The following is a 16,374-nucleotide window of genomic DNA, read 5'->3' as shown; positions in this document are numbered from 1 at the left end:
ACAGAGTGAACCACTCCTGGGTGATTATTCCTGATGGCATTGCTTGTAGGTACTTGTCATGTTCCTCAAGGGTACCCAGGATTGCGAGGTGCTTTACCAACACCTGCCCTTAGCATGAGGAAGTCTTATTTCTGGCTGCTGTGGATCAGCTCTCTGAAACCAACAGCCACTGGCAGCAGAAACACTGCCATCCAGGCCTCTTCAAGCCTTGCTCTTGCTGTACAGATAGTGATAGACTCACATCAATCCCCAGGCCCTTAGTGTTCCCTGCATTGCCCAGCCCTTTATCCACTGAACGCACACAGAATGACCAGGCCTGCTGTTCCCAAAGGAACAGTACACATCAGGTTGTAAGATTGAGCTCATGACCAGCACTTTGCTTAACCCCACGTCACTTAGATATATTTATAGTGAAAACAAGAATAAGTTTATCATCAAAGATTAGAGACTCAAGTAATAGCAAATAAGAATATCGGCAAGAAATGGTTACATGTAAAACAAAAGCAGTACGCGCCTTCTAGAGACTAAATTTAACGGACATATTACTCTCTTGTCTAAAGAAATTTATCTCACCCAAAGTTCTCTTCAGTGTTTTCAGCCAAGCCTGGGTAAAGCATGAACACTGTCCTTTTACTCAATCAATGAAGGGTGCCAGGGTATCTTCTTTGTTTCCCAAATACCATGGACCAAACCTTTGAAGTGTACTTCCAGATAGGGCTGGAGTACTCCGTTCAGCTACTTGGTTGAAATAAATACTGTACAAATAACATTTTATGTTGACTTGTGGCAATAACAGCATTAATTTACACGTGTGCTCACTATCTAGGAATCTCTGTCTGAAGGCTTTTGTATACGTATACTCCTATTACTGACATCAGTTCCCTACTATTTGCTGATTGCTATTGTAGAGGGTTACTTACATCCATGTAGCAAACAGAACTACTATGGGATTTATAAATTCTATTAAGAATGATTCTCAGAGATCCAGGAACTGCTGAACTCTTATATCAGTTCTGCCATCGATTCTCTGTGTAGCCTTGTGCAAATCACTTGAGTTGTGTCTGTGTGTTCTGATCTTTAAAATGGGGCTACTACTTACCAGGGGTGTCGTGAGGATTGTACATATCTTTTGAAGATGTAAAGCTCTAGAAAAGAGGAAATTATTCACTCCATGTAAAACCCCCACATTACCCCCACCTACCCACAAATGCACTCCCTTCCTCTCTCCAACTCATCATATTTACCACTCTCTTCCCTCTGGCTATTACTATAAAACACAGGATTTGGGTGTGCTGATTATATGTATGTACGTGTGCAATACTAGTTGAGCAGTAAAATCTAAGTTTTTGCAACCTAATTATTTCCCTAGCAAGAAGCCAAGATATCAAAAATGCATAATCTCTGAGGACAGTATTTGAAAATCAACATTTTGGTTTTGTGGCGGGGTGGAGGAATTAGTCAAAGTGGAAAAATTGGGGTAAAACCCAAATTATATATTGTTATGGAAAAAGGCATTTTCATTTATATCTACGCTTGCACTTATTTATCCGTTTTAAATAAGGAGCACAGTGTTTGTGCTTTTTAATTGTAAAATACACCTCTACCTTGATATAACGCGATCCAATATAATGTGGTAAAGCAGTGCTCCGAGGCGGCGGGGCTGCGCACTCCGGCGGATCAAAGCAAGTTCGATTACAATACGGTTTTACCTATAATACGGTAAGATTTTTTTGGCTCCCAAGGACAGTGTTATATCAGGGTAGAGGTGTATCTTAAAATTGAATGGTAATTGTTGCCCTGCCTCCCTCCTCCCAAAATCAAGACAGCATAGTATCATGAATGAGACCTGTGAGATTGAAAATGTAATTGTGCCTGCCCTGTAGAGGAGAGCTAGTCTGTATATAACCATGACAGATATGGCATTATTGAGCCAATAAATAAATGGGGGTGTATTTGTAATTAGTCTTTTTACAGAACAAAACAGTCTGAATAATAGTCTGAATTAATATACAGATACACTACAGAGGATAAGTCATTTTAGCTCCATACAAGCAAGAATGAATAATATACAGTCTACTCTGTTAACTCCATAGTCATGCACATGCCAAAATAATGGTCATCTCATATGTTTAGTTCACATGGATCCTGGGAGATGGATAGAACACAGCCTTTGGCCTCTGCTACTCAGCTATAGGGAAACCTTCTTTGGCAGTTAGGGGTTTTATTTTCTGTAGTCCAGCCACTAGAGGGCAGTGGTACCCACATCTAGTACACTTCACATTTCCTGAAAATATATTTTGGACTTACTCTGACAGAAACATTTAAGGGCTTGTCTATTTTGGACAACTTGCACTTATATTATTAAAGAGATTACACTGGTGCGAACTGCTAAAATATATATGCAGTTAAATCAGTTTAAAGCATTCTTAAACTGTATTAGTTTAAAGCAGTATCTAATCCTTTTGGTTATACCAGTACCTGTTCTGCAGTATAGACCAGACCTCACGCCTCTCTTGTGAGTTCTTGTTTTGGAGAGTACCATTTGTTTTGATGAGTTAGTTTCATTTAGCTCTATTTCCTTTTAAGATGAGATTATTATATATTAGCTTTATGGTATATCCCCTTCTAGTGAGTTGAGGGGAAAATATATATGTATATTTTCGAATCAACTCACCATGCATTTTTGCTCCATGCAGACACCAGTATAAAGCTTTTATTATACTTGATTATGTCGCTGGCACACTTATGTTTTACCTATTTTGTATTATCTCATTTATAAGCTCCTTGTTTTTTTTCCTAGCTGATCATTATTTCATTTATGTCTAACTGGCATTTTATTGAGTAATTAATGATCACTGATTGATAAATGCCTTCTTTGAATGTTAATGGATATTTTAGAGGAACACAGTCCATTAGAGTTAACCTGATAGTATTACTTATAATTGCTTATGGGTAGCCTAGTGGATTGAAAATAGTGTCCAAGAGTCAAGTAGATCTAGATTCTGGTGTCTACTTTGCCACTGCCTTACTGTGTGTGTGCTTGGGCAAGTCACTTAATCTTTTTATGTCTTTGTTACCTCAGATGTAAAATGGGATAATGATACCCACCATTATGAAGTGTTTGGGGATCTAGGGATTAAAAGTGCTATGGAAGATGAGTAGCTGTTTTTAAAGGCTTGAATGAGAGGCTGTTGCTTATGACCGGAATAGATTGGTAGGTCTCATTTTATAAAATATGTCCATCAGGCACCACTGGAATGCTTGTGTCCTCACTGGTGGCAGCATCTGAGGCTTTTGCAAAGCAGTCAGTCTTGAAGATATTACAGGAAGATCCATTTGCTTCTTGGGAAATAACTTGATGCTAATGGGCCAGTCTTCAGTATTTCCAGGAGAGCTGAACTTGGGCAAACTGGTACCTTTCTGCTAATTGGAACTATTCATGGATTAGGGTATGGGAGAATTCGGTGGACACAGTCTTTCATATGGTAAAACAGTGACTATTATTGGATGGCTTATTTAAAGTAGTTCATTGAGATCTTCCCAATAAATAGCTTTAATGGGTATGGACTAAATCCTGGGAAGTGCCTGGGATTGCCTGATACTCCCATTGGAATCAGTTTCTGTCTATGCACTCAGCAAGTGCTGAGCACCTGTGGATGGAGATATGGCCCTTTTTAAGAGTGGTAGCTTTATCCGGTAACATTTGATTTAATACATAAGCAAAAAACTCTGAACTGTAGAATAAGACTGCGACTCTCTGTTGCTTCCTGACTTTATGCCAGTTTATTCCTACATTAATCTAATCAGTTCACTTTCTCAGATGAATTACTTTTCAATCTGTGTTCACTGGAGAGTTCTCTAGTCTATCAGCATCATTTAGCTGCAAAATTGTTATAGTAACAATGCTAGTGGTTTTTAGACCATGATTTATTTTGAGACAGACCATGGTCTAGCTGATTATGGAATTCTAGCCAGAACTTAAGTGTAGGGTGGAATGCTTCTACAAAAAGAGCAAAATAATCTAGTAAAAATGTATTATCCAAAATCTGCGATGTTCTATACACATCTATCTGGCTATCTTATTTGAATGAAAACTTGTGTCTGATGCGAAGTTATTTATTCTAGCACTCATAAAATTATTTCTGGTTTGTGTTTGAAAAGAAATAAGAGGTCAAAGACCTTATCCATACCAATGAACTGTTTCATCTACTATAGCAGTACCCACACTTCACCTAACTGAGGGGCTACATTGGCAGCTTGTTAGGAACCAGATGGATGTACTTAATTTTTATTAAATGGAGCAGCTGCAGCCACCTTCAATTTTAATAAAGAAGTGTGTACTATACACATTGTAGTTTTTAGTATCGTTACTCCACCTTGATTCAAGTTCAGGCCTGACCCACTGCTTTCATACTTGATCAACTATAGATCTATAAGACGTTTTACACATCTTCCTGCATGTGAGCATTCTAAATTAACTGGATAATTTAAGGGAAAAGACTTGGGAATCATTGCAGATACCTCAAGAAGACTTCGACTCAAGACGTAGCTATGGGCAGAACATAAGAATGGCCGTACTGGGTCAGACCAAAGGCCCATCCAGCCCAATATCCTGTCTACCGACAGTGGCCAATGCCAGGTGCCCCAGAGGGAGTGAACCTAACAGGTAATGATCAAGTGATCTCTCTCCTGCCATCCATCACCACCCTCTGACAAACAGAGGCTAGGGACACCATTCCTTAGCCATTAATGGACTTAACCTCCATGAATTTATCCAGTTCTCTTTTAAACCCTGTTATAGTCCTAGCCTTCACAACCTCCTCAGGCAAGGAGTTCCACAAGTTGACTGTGCGCTGTGTGAAGAAGAACTTCCTTTTATTTGTTTTAAACCTGCTGCCCATTAATTTCATTTGGTGGCCCCATGTTCTTATATTATGGCAACAAGTAAATAACTTTTCCTTATTCACTTTCTCCACATCATTCATAATTTTATATACCTCTATCATATCCCCCCCCTTAGTCTCCTCTTTTCCAAGATGAAAAGTCCTAGCTTCTTTAATTTCTCCTCATATAGGACCCATTCCAAACCCTTAATCATTTTAGTTGCCCTTCTCTGAACCTTTTCTAATGCCAGTATATCTTTTTTGAGATGAGGAGACCACATCTGTACGCAGTATTCAAGATGTGGGCATACCAGGGATTTATATAAGGGCAATAAGATATTTTCCATCTTATTCTCTATCCCCTTTTTAATGATTCCAGTGGTCTGTTTGCTTTTTTGACCACTGCTGTACACTGCGTGGACGTCTTCAGAGAACTATCCACGATGACTCCAAAATCTTTTTCCTGATCAGTTGTAGCTAAATTATCCCGCATCATATTGTATGTATAGTTGGGGTTATTTTTCCCAGTGTGCATTACTTTAAATTTATCTACATTAAATTTCATTTGCCATTTTGTTGCCCAATCACTTAGTTTTGGGAGATCTTTTTGAAGTTCTTAACAGTCTGCTTTGGTCTTAACAATCTTGAGCAGTTTAGTATCATCTGCAAACTTTGCCACTTCACTTTTTACCCCTTTCTCTAGATCATTTATGAATAAGTTGAATAGGATTGGTCCTAGGACTGACCCTTGGGGAACACCACTAGTTACCCCTCTCCATTCTGAAAATTTACCATTTATTCCTACCCTTTTTTCCCTGTCTTTTAACCAGTTCTCAATCCATGAAAGGATCTTCCCTCTTATCCCATGACAACTTAATTTACGTAAGAGCCTTTGGTGAGGGGCCTTGTCAAAGGCTTTCTGGAAATCTAAGTACACTATATCCACTGGATCCACCTTGTCCACATGTTTGTTGACCCCTTCAAAGAACTCTAATAGATTAGTAAGACATGATTTCCCTTTACAGAAACCATGTTGACTTTTGCCCAACAATTTGTTTTTCTATGTGTCTCACAATTTTATTCTTTATGATTGTTTCAACTAATTTGCCAGGTACTGACATTAGACTTACCCAGTCTGTAATTGCCGGGATCACCTCTAGAGCCCTTTTAAAATATTGACGTTATATTAGCTATCATCCAGTCATTAGGTACAGAAGCCGATTTTAAAGGACAGGTTACAAACCATAGTTAGTAGTTCCGCAATTTCACATTTGAGTTTTCAGAACTCTTGGGTGAATTAATTCCAAAACTTCCTCTAGTGACACCTCAATCTGTGACAATTCTTCAGATTTGTCACCTACAAAATCCAGCTCAGATTTGGGTATCTCCCTAACATCCTCAGCCATGAAGACTGAAGCAAAGAATTCATTTAGTTTCTCTGCAATGACTTTATCGTCTTTAAGCGCTCCTTTTGTATCTCGATCATCCAGGGGCCCCACTGGTTGTTTAGCAGTCTTCCTGCTTCTGATGTACTTAAACATTTTGTTATTATCTTTTGAGTTTTTGGCTAGCTGTTCTTCAAACTCCTTTTTGACTTTTCTTATTACATTTTTACACTTAATTTGGCAGTGTTTACCTCAAAACATGAAGCTGGAATACACCTGGAATGAATTGGAGAATAATACAGCAATCATTATAATGTCATTAATTACATCAGCAGAGCAGCCGCATATAGAATGCTCTGCACAGTACTGGTCACCCCATCTTGAAAAGGACATTACAGAACTAGAGGAGGGCTCATGATTAGAGAAATGATTCAAGAGAGCTTGAAAAGATTACAGTTGTTTACCTTGGAAAGAAGATTAATACATGGGGACACTATGAAAGTATATTAGATTACATTAAAATGGTTAAAAGTACATTATTAAGGTTGCAAAATCAGGCACTCAGAAGCTAGGAAATGCAAACAATGAGGTTGGCTGTGCAACTTGAATTTAGTTCCCTTGTGCGTCTTTAATTACCTGATCACATTCTGGTTGCAGATCCTCAGCTGGTGTAGATTGTCATGGTTTCATTGACTTAATTGGCTGAGATTCTGCTCCACCGTTTTCCCCACAATTCCCCTGCCACATTCAGCGCACAGGAAGGATGGTGCTCACTGAATGGGCAGTTATTCACTAGTAGTTTTTATCTTTGTCATTCATTATGTGGTCCCAGACCTTATTTGCTGTATGGTATTCAAACTGAGGGCTCGATAAGTAACCAGGGGGAGCAATGAGAGCACAAAAGACAGTGTCTCCCTGCTCTCTTCTGGTGCAACAGTGGCCCCAAATAGGAGGAAAATACCTGTTAAATCCCTGGAGTCCTGGGCTGGAGCATGGTCAGTCACTCTGTGGGAATAAAATATTTGCAGTTTGGTTGTCAAGTTGGGAGCTGTTTGGGGTTGGAGCATGCTCAGTGCAGATGTACTGCAGTGTAGTGGGTATGGAATCTTGGGAATTTAGCTGCCAAACTCTAACAAACCTCTACTGAATGTGCGAACTGAGATTTTACAGAAGTTTATAACTTGGCCAAGTTTGAGCAGGGACACCATGGTAATAAATTTCAAGTTGCTGCTCAAAGCATGGAGGCTCTAGAGCTTTTAAATGAAACTGTTTAAATTTTGTTAACATTACAGAAAAATACATTGTTTTGCCAATCATCAGAAATGGCTAAACTGTTTCATCTGTAACTTACAAAAAATGTTCAGTCTGAGGCAGATACCCATTGCAGAAAAGATTAAGCCCAAACAGTTTAAGAACATAAGAATGGCCATACTGGGTCAGACTAAAAGTCTATCTAGCCCAGTATCCTATCCTGTCCTCTGACAGTGGCCAATGCCAGGTGATTCAGAGAGAATGAACAGAACAGGTAATCATCAAGTGATCCATACCCTGTTGCCCATTCCCACCTTCTTGCAAAGTTATAAGCCACCAAAAGCAGGGTTTTATAATGGAAGTTGGTAGGCAACTTTAACTATATGTGTTGCATCCAATTCTGCCTATATTACAGAAGATAGATCAGGAATTTCCATTTGGTCCTTCTTGTTACACAAGAAAAAGAGGGCATTCAATTAAATTAAAAGGTTGAGAATTCAAAACCAATAAAAGGAAATACTTTTTCAAACACATAATTAAACCGTGGAACTTGATGCCACAGGAAGTCATTGAGACTAAAAACGTAACAAGATTCAAAGGGGTTTGGATATTTATCTGGATGACAAGAATACCCAAGAATGCTAACAAATTATGGAAGAGGTATTAAACCTCAAGTTTTGGAGTTTAAGCTAGTCTCTAGCTATAAGGGATTAGGAGGACACCCAGTGTGGATGGCAGATTAGTCAGAAGTAGGATAATGCAAGGGTTCGTGCACTTTCCTCTGAAGCAGCTGGTGCTGGGCACTGGTTGAAGACAGAATACTAGGAAACTTGGGCCATCTGTCTGATCCAATATGGTGATTCTTATGTTGGTTTTCAAAAACCACAGGGGGTTGGACTGTTAAAATAAATTCTAGGAGATGGCTAGGGGAGGGAATACGGTCATAGATGTATGATAAATTGCACAGGTGTTTGATAAACTTATCACTGGATAGTCTCTCTCTCTCTCTCTCTCTGTCTCTATTTTTATGATGATGTGCACTTGGATTTATTTCTGCCATCATACTAATAAATAGTATTTTCCCTATTATTTACAGATGTAGGTAATATTTCTAAATATTGTATGAAAAACTGCTTTTATCTTTGACTCCTGTGCCTTGAAAATCAATACTTTGTCCCATAAACACTCTGATTTCTGCTATACTAGATATTTTTAGGGGGCGGAGGGTATGTTAGCCCCTGTAAATTTGCTATAGGATTACAGTTGAATCTCTTTTCTGTTTCTACATTTCAGGTGCCTTATCAGGTGCTAGAGAAAGCTGGGAATATGATTCTGGTGCAAGAGACCTTCAGAGTCCTGACCTGCAGAGCCATTCTACCCTACAGAAGTTCTTGGAGTATGGAGGCAGCAGTATGAGTCAACAAGCTGCTCTGCAGAAATTGCTAACGCAGGCCTCCAATCTTAGCAACTCAGTTGGAGGAAGCTATTTAGAGCTTGCCAACACTGTAAGTACACTTTATCTTCACTATAAAGCTCTTCAGGGTTCCCCGCCCCCCCCCCCCCCACCCAGCTCGAATATAGTAAACTTTTGAGTCATGGTCCACGAGGGAACTATCAGGCTGCTATAATTTTCATTTACCACGTCATTAAATTTTCAGCTTTGCAAATAATGAGAAGTATTTAGAAATTACTTGTATAATTGAGGACTTGCTTTCAGCAAAAAGGATTTGGTATACTCCGTAAGGCATTTAGCTGAAGTTTTTAACTTATACAGATTTAATTAGAAAACATAGCCAGCTTGTGAAAACATTTACTTATGGAAAATAAATGGGTAGCACAGTGGCAGACTGTGCAAGTAAACATCTTTCTGCTCATTAAGTCAGTTAGTGTCATGCAGGAAAACACTTCCCCTTACATTTCAGGATTTTCCACTTTATTTGCTAAGATTTCTGTTTGGAACTCTTTGTGTAGCACTGTGTTTTACTGTTCTCATAGGCAAGCTTCATAGTAAAGTATTTTCAGATAAACATACCACATTATTCTCTGCAGTAAAAATCTGATGTGCTTGTTAAGTGAGTGGTTTTTTTTTCAGTTATGCATTGGATTCAGGTTTTTAAGGGTACGTCTCCACTGCAGTTAGACACCAGCGACTGGCCTGTGCCAGCTGACCCTGGGACCCTCACAGGGACCTAGAGCCCAGGCTCCAGCCTGAGCTTGAATGTCTACACCAACACTCCTTAGCCTGAGCCCTGCAAACTCAAGGCAGCTGGCACGGGCCAGCTACAGGTTTTTAATTGCAGTGTAGACATATTCTAGGTAACTTTAGACTAGGTGTGCCATAAATTTATAGCCATTTTGTAGCTCATTTTTGGTGGTCAAAGGTTGATGCTGCTAAACTGAAAAGAGGGAGCAAGGACTCAGGCTTTTAGTCGGAGAACAAAAAGGCCCAAACTAAAGGCATTGGAGAAAAGCTGAGGAACCCATTTTAGAATGGCTGCTTGTGACAGTAACTAGCTTTGTACCGGTGAAACAGATCCTGTTAGTTAATGCTTACTAGGTGTTGAGGGGTGGGCACTCAGAAGAAAATGGAAATTTATTAAACTGATATGGGTAAAATCAACACAACACTGTGATGGGTTCCCTGGGGTTCAACCTGGAATTTGGGTACCGCTGTGCCCTCTGTCTTACCAACTTGAGCTTCCTCTCTCACTGTGATAATGTGACAAGCTGCAAACAGCTTCAGGTCCTGCACTTTCACAAATATTCACAGTCAGGGACATACCCAGCTCTGTTACATGAATGCTTTTGCCAGCCACTCATGAATCAACAATAGAGAGACTCCAGCCAACTCCCCCCGGGCTAGGACCCCAGAGCTGTACCATCTTGCCCTAGTCAGAAGCCTGACCAGCATAAATTATTTACCCAGTCCAGCCCTCTCTCAATGTGGAGAGGACAATGCACCAGACCTGGTCTCTGAGCAGATTTTCCTTTACACTTCAAACAAAACTCCTTTCCAGTCTGGGAGCACCTCCCCAGTCTAAGTCTTTGTTCCTGAGGTGTTTCCAGGTGTTGAGTTGTGGGGGGAGTGAGGCTAAGGGATGATGTCACTTCCCCCTTTTATAGCTTCTGGCATGTGGAGGGAACTTCATTGTTCCAAACAAAGCCCCCAGCACAGTTAGCGGAAAAGTACAGGCCTATGTGCCTGAGGATTTGGAGGAACACGTGTTGCCCCAGAATATAAAATGGTAGCACTCTTGCCCTGTCTTGACAAATAGAAAACTAACTACACACAATCCCAATAACTGAAATAAGACTCGAATAAAATGAAAAATCCCTAGATACTATAGTACTCTTTTTTTTCTGTTTTTTAAAAAGTATATATAATATGCAACTGGTTCCTGTTTGTGTGTTCACATTCATGTTAAATTTCTCTATTTTTATTGGTATGGAAGCCATCTGATCTGTTTAATGTATATCATGTTATGCCTCTGCTTCTAAATGTTTTTTCCCTTGCACTTCAAACAATAGCATAATAAACAGTCTCTCATTTATATGGAGATGAAGACAATAATGCCTCCATTTTGGCTTCTGCTGAACATTGATATCACTATGTTGTATGAAAAATTTTACTTAAATTTTGTTAAAATCAAGAAAGATGAGAATCGCTGCTTTTTGTACAGGTGTTTTTATTTCCACTCCTTTATACTAGTCTGAATACTGTCAAGAAAGCTGAAGTGATGGGTATAGTGCAGTCTAAACTGTAAGGGCTTGTCTGAACAAACACTTAATGCATGACAAGCTAGGTTGTAAATCTACCTCACACTAGCCTGCAAGGCACTAAGAGCTTGACTATATTAAAAATGCTAAAGCAGCTGTAGCACTTCAGTGGCAGGAGGGGTTAACCCATCAATGTAGGTAATCCATTTCCCTGAGAGGCGGTAGCTAGTTTGACAGAAGATTTCTGACTAAGGCCAGCTTAACTACACTGCTTATGGCTGTGGATTTTTCACATCCCTGTAGTTATGCCGACCGAATTTTTAGTGTAGACCACACCTTAGGTTCCTCGTGGACCCTGCTGTTGCACACTAAACGTTCTGTAGTATGTTTTCACCTACCCATATTTGAAACGGGAGTAGGTCAGTGTATGCTAAGGAACTTTTAGTGCGCAACAGCAGGATCCACGTGGACAATTAGTATGTGGCAGGCTGTTGCATTGTGAATTCACACCCCAGTTTGCTGTTTAGACAAGCCCTAACTCTGTATAGAGACAGAAGTAGCTTCTTGTGATTGATTCCTTACGTGCACTCCCACTTCCCACACACATACAGTCTCTCTCCAGAAATTTGTTTTACATCATTGCGTTTGTAACGGTTGTGCAGGGCTAGTTTCACTTCTGTCCCGTCTTTGGGTCTCTCTGAGTGTACTGACGCGGATGACAAGCCTCAAGTTTTCCCCTCTCTCAGTGTAAAATCATACAATTCTCCCACTCTTAGATAAGGACCTGGATTACAGACCCTTGTCTGCCAACTGTGATTACTTCAGCAGGCCCAGCTTAGGTTCAGAACCTGCAGTTCTATCCTTTGGGAACTGTGACCTATGGTATATACAGAGTGACCATACGGCCTTTTCAAAACAAGGTATTATTTATTCTTAACAGTAAGAACACTGCATACATCAAAGAGAACAAGGATTTTGAAAGAATCAATCTGTATGCAGGCATATCTACTTAGAAACTCCCCTTATGCTAGCCAGGTAGGCTCAGCTTCTAAGTTGAGACTACTTCTGAAGAGGCTCTCTGTGTCAGCCTGTTCCCCTGTATATCGCCTCACTATTGCCCCTCCCCTCCTCTCAGTGACTTTTTAACTGTTTAGTGTTTTTTTTAATCTTAGGTTCCCAGCCTTGGCAAGACAAGTCTTGTAATTTTGCTGGAGCCAAGACAGGTAGGCTCTTCCAACTTAATAGCCCAGTCATTGTTCTCTTAAAGACTTTGAAGTGTTTTCCCACGTGGGAGTCTTCTCTCTAGTCATTATTTTATATCCTACTTATTTTTCCTAACAGCTCCTTTTGAATAAATTCCTGACAGAAAATGTCCCTTCCGGCTATTGGACGCTCATATGGCATACGTAGCATTCCTAAATTAATGCAGAGCAACCCCATGTCCTTTACATTGAAACAAAGGTTTTCAGTGATGTAAAAGCTAAACGGGCAGCAGTCCTTTGCCCAAATTTTAACTCTTTTTCTACAAAGTAGAAAAATCCATATACATTTAAAAAACCATGTGAATATACAACTTTGCAGAGCTTTGTGGAGATATGCTTGTGCAGCACCCTGTTTCTTATTTATCTCTCTTACTTTTGTCCCTGGGTACAGTGTGAATTGATTTATCCCAGTGTGTACAAGTATCTCAGCAAACAACTTGAACCTATCGTTAGAGATATGGAGTTTTAATTTCTTTAAAGAATGCATCATTTTTTCTAAGTGGAAATTGTCTGTATGTAAGGTGAGGACGATCCTTTAGTTAGAGGCAGATTATTCTGGTCACTCACAGGGAATGATTTGATTAATAAATATCTTCACAGTCTTATATCCAGCAGTTACTGACTACTCGCCCCAGAATGTGTGTCTTTATCTATCTGTTTTGCCTTGATTTATTAACACCTTCATATTTAGCTCTTTGTTTCAAGAGACACTCTTCTGTAATTTTATAGGGACAAATCTTGTGGCATTTTCCCCCTCTTCCATCACTAGGTCAAATACTGAAAGCACATTTTTCCTTGACCCTCTTCACCTGGTTGCTAAAATTTGTCTAACATATTGATCTTTTGGTTGACACCATCACCCTTTACTGTTGATGTACAAGCTAGTGCCAATGGGTTAAATACTGCTATAAATGTTGTATACAGATGCCATTATATATGACCTAAATCTAATAATTGGCAAGTTTTTTTTAACTATACTTGAGTGTAAAGAATATACATTTCCTCTTTGCAGATAGCAAAAGGTTCCAGCTTTGTCAGGAATTTGGTGTATATATTTCATTCATTTTAAGCATCAGAGTCAGACCACAGTTACAAGTGTGTGTATTCATACTTGACTAGTGAAAAAGCTAATTGATTTATGTGCTGCCACCTGTGCTCCCTCTTCAGGTAGCATTTATGGGGATCCAAACAGTCTTGGTTCTCCTTCAGTTTCTCTTTCCTAGTACAACTAACAGAGGTGCTAGGAGTTGAGTGTCCGTGCCTCTTCCTCTGCAAACCACACATGGCAACAGATATGATATGCAGCCTTTTCACTGGAATTCTAGAGCTTGAGATGAAGCAATGGGATTTGGATCAATGTGATCCTCTTTACCATATTTCCCTCCACAAGTGAATACTATGGAATAAGACTAAATGATGCATTATTTTAAGTAAATTTCATGTGTTTCTATATAGGGCCTTATTTTCAAAGCTAGTGTCTTGGTATGCACATATATGCACTTTTTGGCAACAAACACCTATGTGCTCACTTTTTTCACCTCTCATCTCATGCATAATCGATAAGACTGTAGAGCACATTTGTGAGAAGAATGATAGAATTTACACACACAAAACATTTGGATAATACTCTATTTCTGTATTCTATCGTGCACACAAATGTCAATGTTCAAAAAGCACATACACACACAGAGTCTACATTTTGAAAATTTGACCTATAAATATTTTCTTAAACTGTCCGCTTTCTAAGCTGGTGATGACCAGTAACCCTTTTACCCTCACAGGTAAATGGACACTACCTAAAGTTGTGATCTATTTTACATAGCGTTTCCCTTCTAAAGGCTCTTCAGATGTATTACAAACTGACACAAAAGCTTTAAACTTAGGTGCACTCCAGCTGCCACTAAAATACATCCACCTCTGTGGTGAAATGGGAACTGTTTAGCAAGAACACTAACAACAGATGAGGAGAGGAAATTAAAAATGTATTTTTCTATTAAACATCTGATGGAGAAATTTAAGTAGCTAGGATGTAGTTACTTGAGTTAGAGGTTAACATGGGCACCAGAGCTTCATACTGATCATTGCAAAAAGCACACTGGTATATTTCATGACCACTTGCAATCAGGACCCTGTGTTTACATCTGATCTCAAAGACAACTCCAACATACAGTATTGCCTGATGCCATATAGGGGTATTAGTTCTTTACTACCTCAGAGAGGAGTGTACTATCTATTGAATAACCAGCGTCACTTTATACAGCATTCTTTGGAGGTCTCCCAGCCAGAGCAATCGCTGAACACTACAGAGAAAAGTTGGGTTTTGCAGTTGAATCTATAGAAGCCAACAGATAAGAGCTTGGTTTGCTTTTTGACTTTGTTTCATTTAATGGAGATTAAGTCCTGCCTGGAATATCATGCCAGCTGGAGGCTTCTGCCTCAGACTGCTCTCCCAGTCAGCAGCACCGGACAGTTGCACCTACCCCAGCCTACCCCTTGCTCCCACGGCTCATGAAGCCTGGACAGTAGTAAGGAGCAGTTCAACTGTAAGCTGAATAAGTGCATAATGGTGGTAGAATGTGCCTTTGGATGTTTAAAAGCTCGCTGGCGCAGTTTACTGATTCGGTTAGACCTCAGCGAAACCGAGGCGGTTAGAAGAGCGCAGCAGGGCGCGCTGTGCATCAGAGAAGCTTTGAAAACCAGTTTCATGACTGTTTCTCCTGTTTGTTTCTCCTTGATGAAAACCCGCCCCCTTGGTTCACTCTACTTCCCTGTAAGCCAGCTGCCCTCCCCTCACTCCTTTGATCTCCGCTTGCAGAGGCAATAAAGTCATTGTTGTTTCAAATTCATGTATTCTTTATTAATTCATCACACAAATGGGGCGGATAACTGCCAAGGTAGCCCGGGATGGCTGGAGGAGGAGGGAAGCACAGGGGTGGGGTAGTTGTAGGGGCACGCCCTAGAATGGCAAGCAGCTCATCATAGAAGTGGCATGTCAGGGGCTCTGACCTGGAGCAGCTATTTGGCTCTCTGATATCTTTGGTAGGCTTGCCTGAGCTCCTTAAGTTTCATGTGGCACTGCTGCGGGTCCCTGTTATAACCTCTGTCCTTCGTGCCCTTGGAGATTTTTCTCAAATATTCCGGCATTTCGTCTTTTGGAATGGAGTTCGGATAGTACGGATTCGTCACCCCATACAGCGATCAGATGCAGTACCTCCCATTCAGTCCATACTGGAGCTCTTTTGCGATTCTGGGACTCCATGCTCATCTGTGCTTATGAGTTCTGCATGGGCACCTGTGCTGATCAGCTCGCCACGCTGGCCAAACAGGAAATTAAGTTCAGAAGTTCGCGGGGCTTTTCCTGTCTACCTGGCCAGTGCATCAGAGTTGAGAGTGCTGCCCAGAGCGGTCACAATGGAGCACTCTGGGATAGCTCACGGAGGCCAATACCATCGAATTGCGTCCACACTACCCCAAATTCGACCCAGCAAGGTCAATTTCAGCGCTAATCCTCTCATTGGGGAGGAGTACCAAAATTGATTTTAAGAGCCCTTTAAGTCGACAAAAATGGCTTTGTTGTGTAGACAGGTGCAGGGTTAAATCAATCTAATGCTGCTAAATTTGACCTAAACTCATAGTGTAAGTGGATTTTTCCTTTCCCACCTTGAAAACGTGCCCCTTAATCAATCAAATCCAGATTGTAATTGCTCATTGTAGTGTGTTCCACTTATATACATAGATTATCTACATAACAACAAATTCAAGATTATCATTGAGGATTTAATTTATTTTAGACTGCAATGCAGTGGATTCTGGATGGCTGCCCAAAACAGCATTAATGGGCTCTTTACACTGAATAATGGGTAACCATTTGCCTAC

The 16,374-nt window shown here is 40.2% G+C and overlaps 1 protein-coding gene across 6 annotated transcripts in view; it reads left to right on the top strand.

Moving 5' to 3' along the window:
• The window catches only part of MCC (MCC regulator of WNT signaling pathway), a 321,225-nt gene that overhangs the window by 63,270 nt on the left and 241,581 nt on the right, over positions 1–16,374 (top strand). For 4 of the 6 annotated variants that reach the window (XM_045022358.1, XM_045022360.1, XM_045022364.1 and 1 more), the window contains exons 3-4: positions 8,813–9,024; positions 12,409–12,459. In XM_045022358.1, the coding sequence (XP_044878293.1) occupies positions 8,813–9,024; positions 12,409–12,459 (263 nt within the window). The remainder of the gene's footprint in view (positions 1–8,812; positions 9,025–12,408; positions 12,460–16,374) is intronic. The other 2 variants (XM_045022361.1, XM_045022362.1) reach the window with 1 other exon arrangement.

Source organism: Mauremys mutica, chromosome 6, assembly GCF_020497125.1.
Source record: "Mauremys mutica isolate MM-2020 ecotype Southern chromosome 6, ASM2049712v1, whole genome shotgun sequence".
NCBI classification, from domain to species: Eukaryota; Metazoa; Chordata; order Testudines; family Geoemydidae; genus Mauremys; species Mauremys mutica.
Note: the sequence above shows the minus strand (reverse complement) of the source record. Positions and strands in the feature narration are given on the sequence as shown.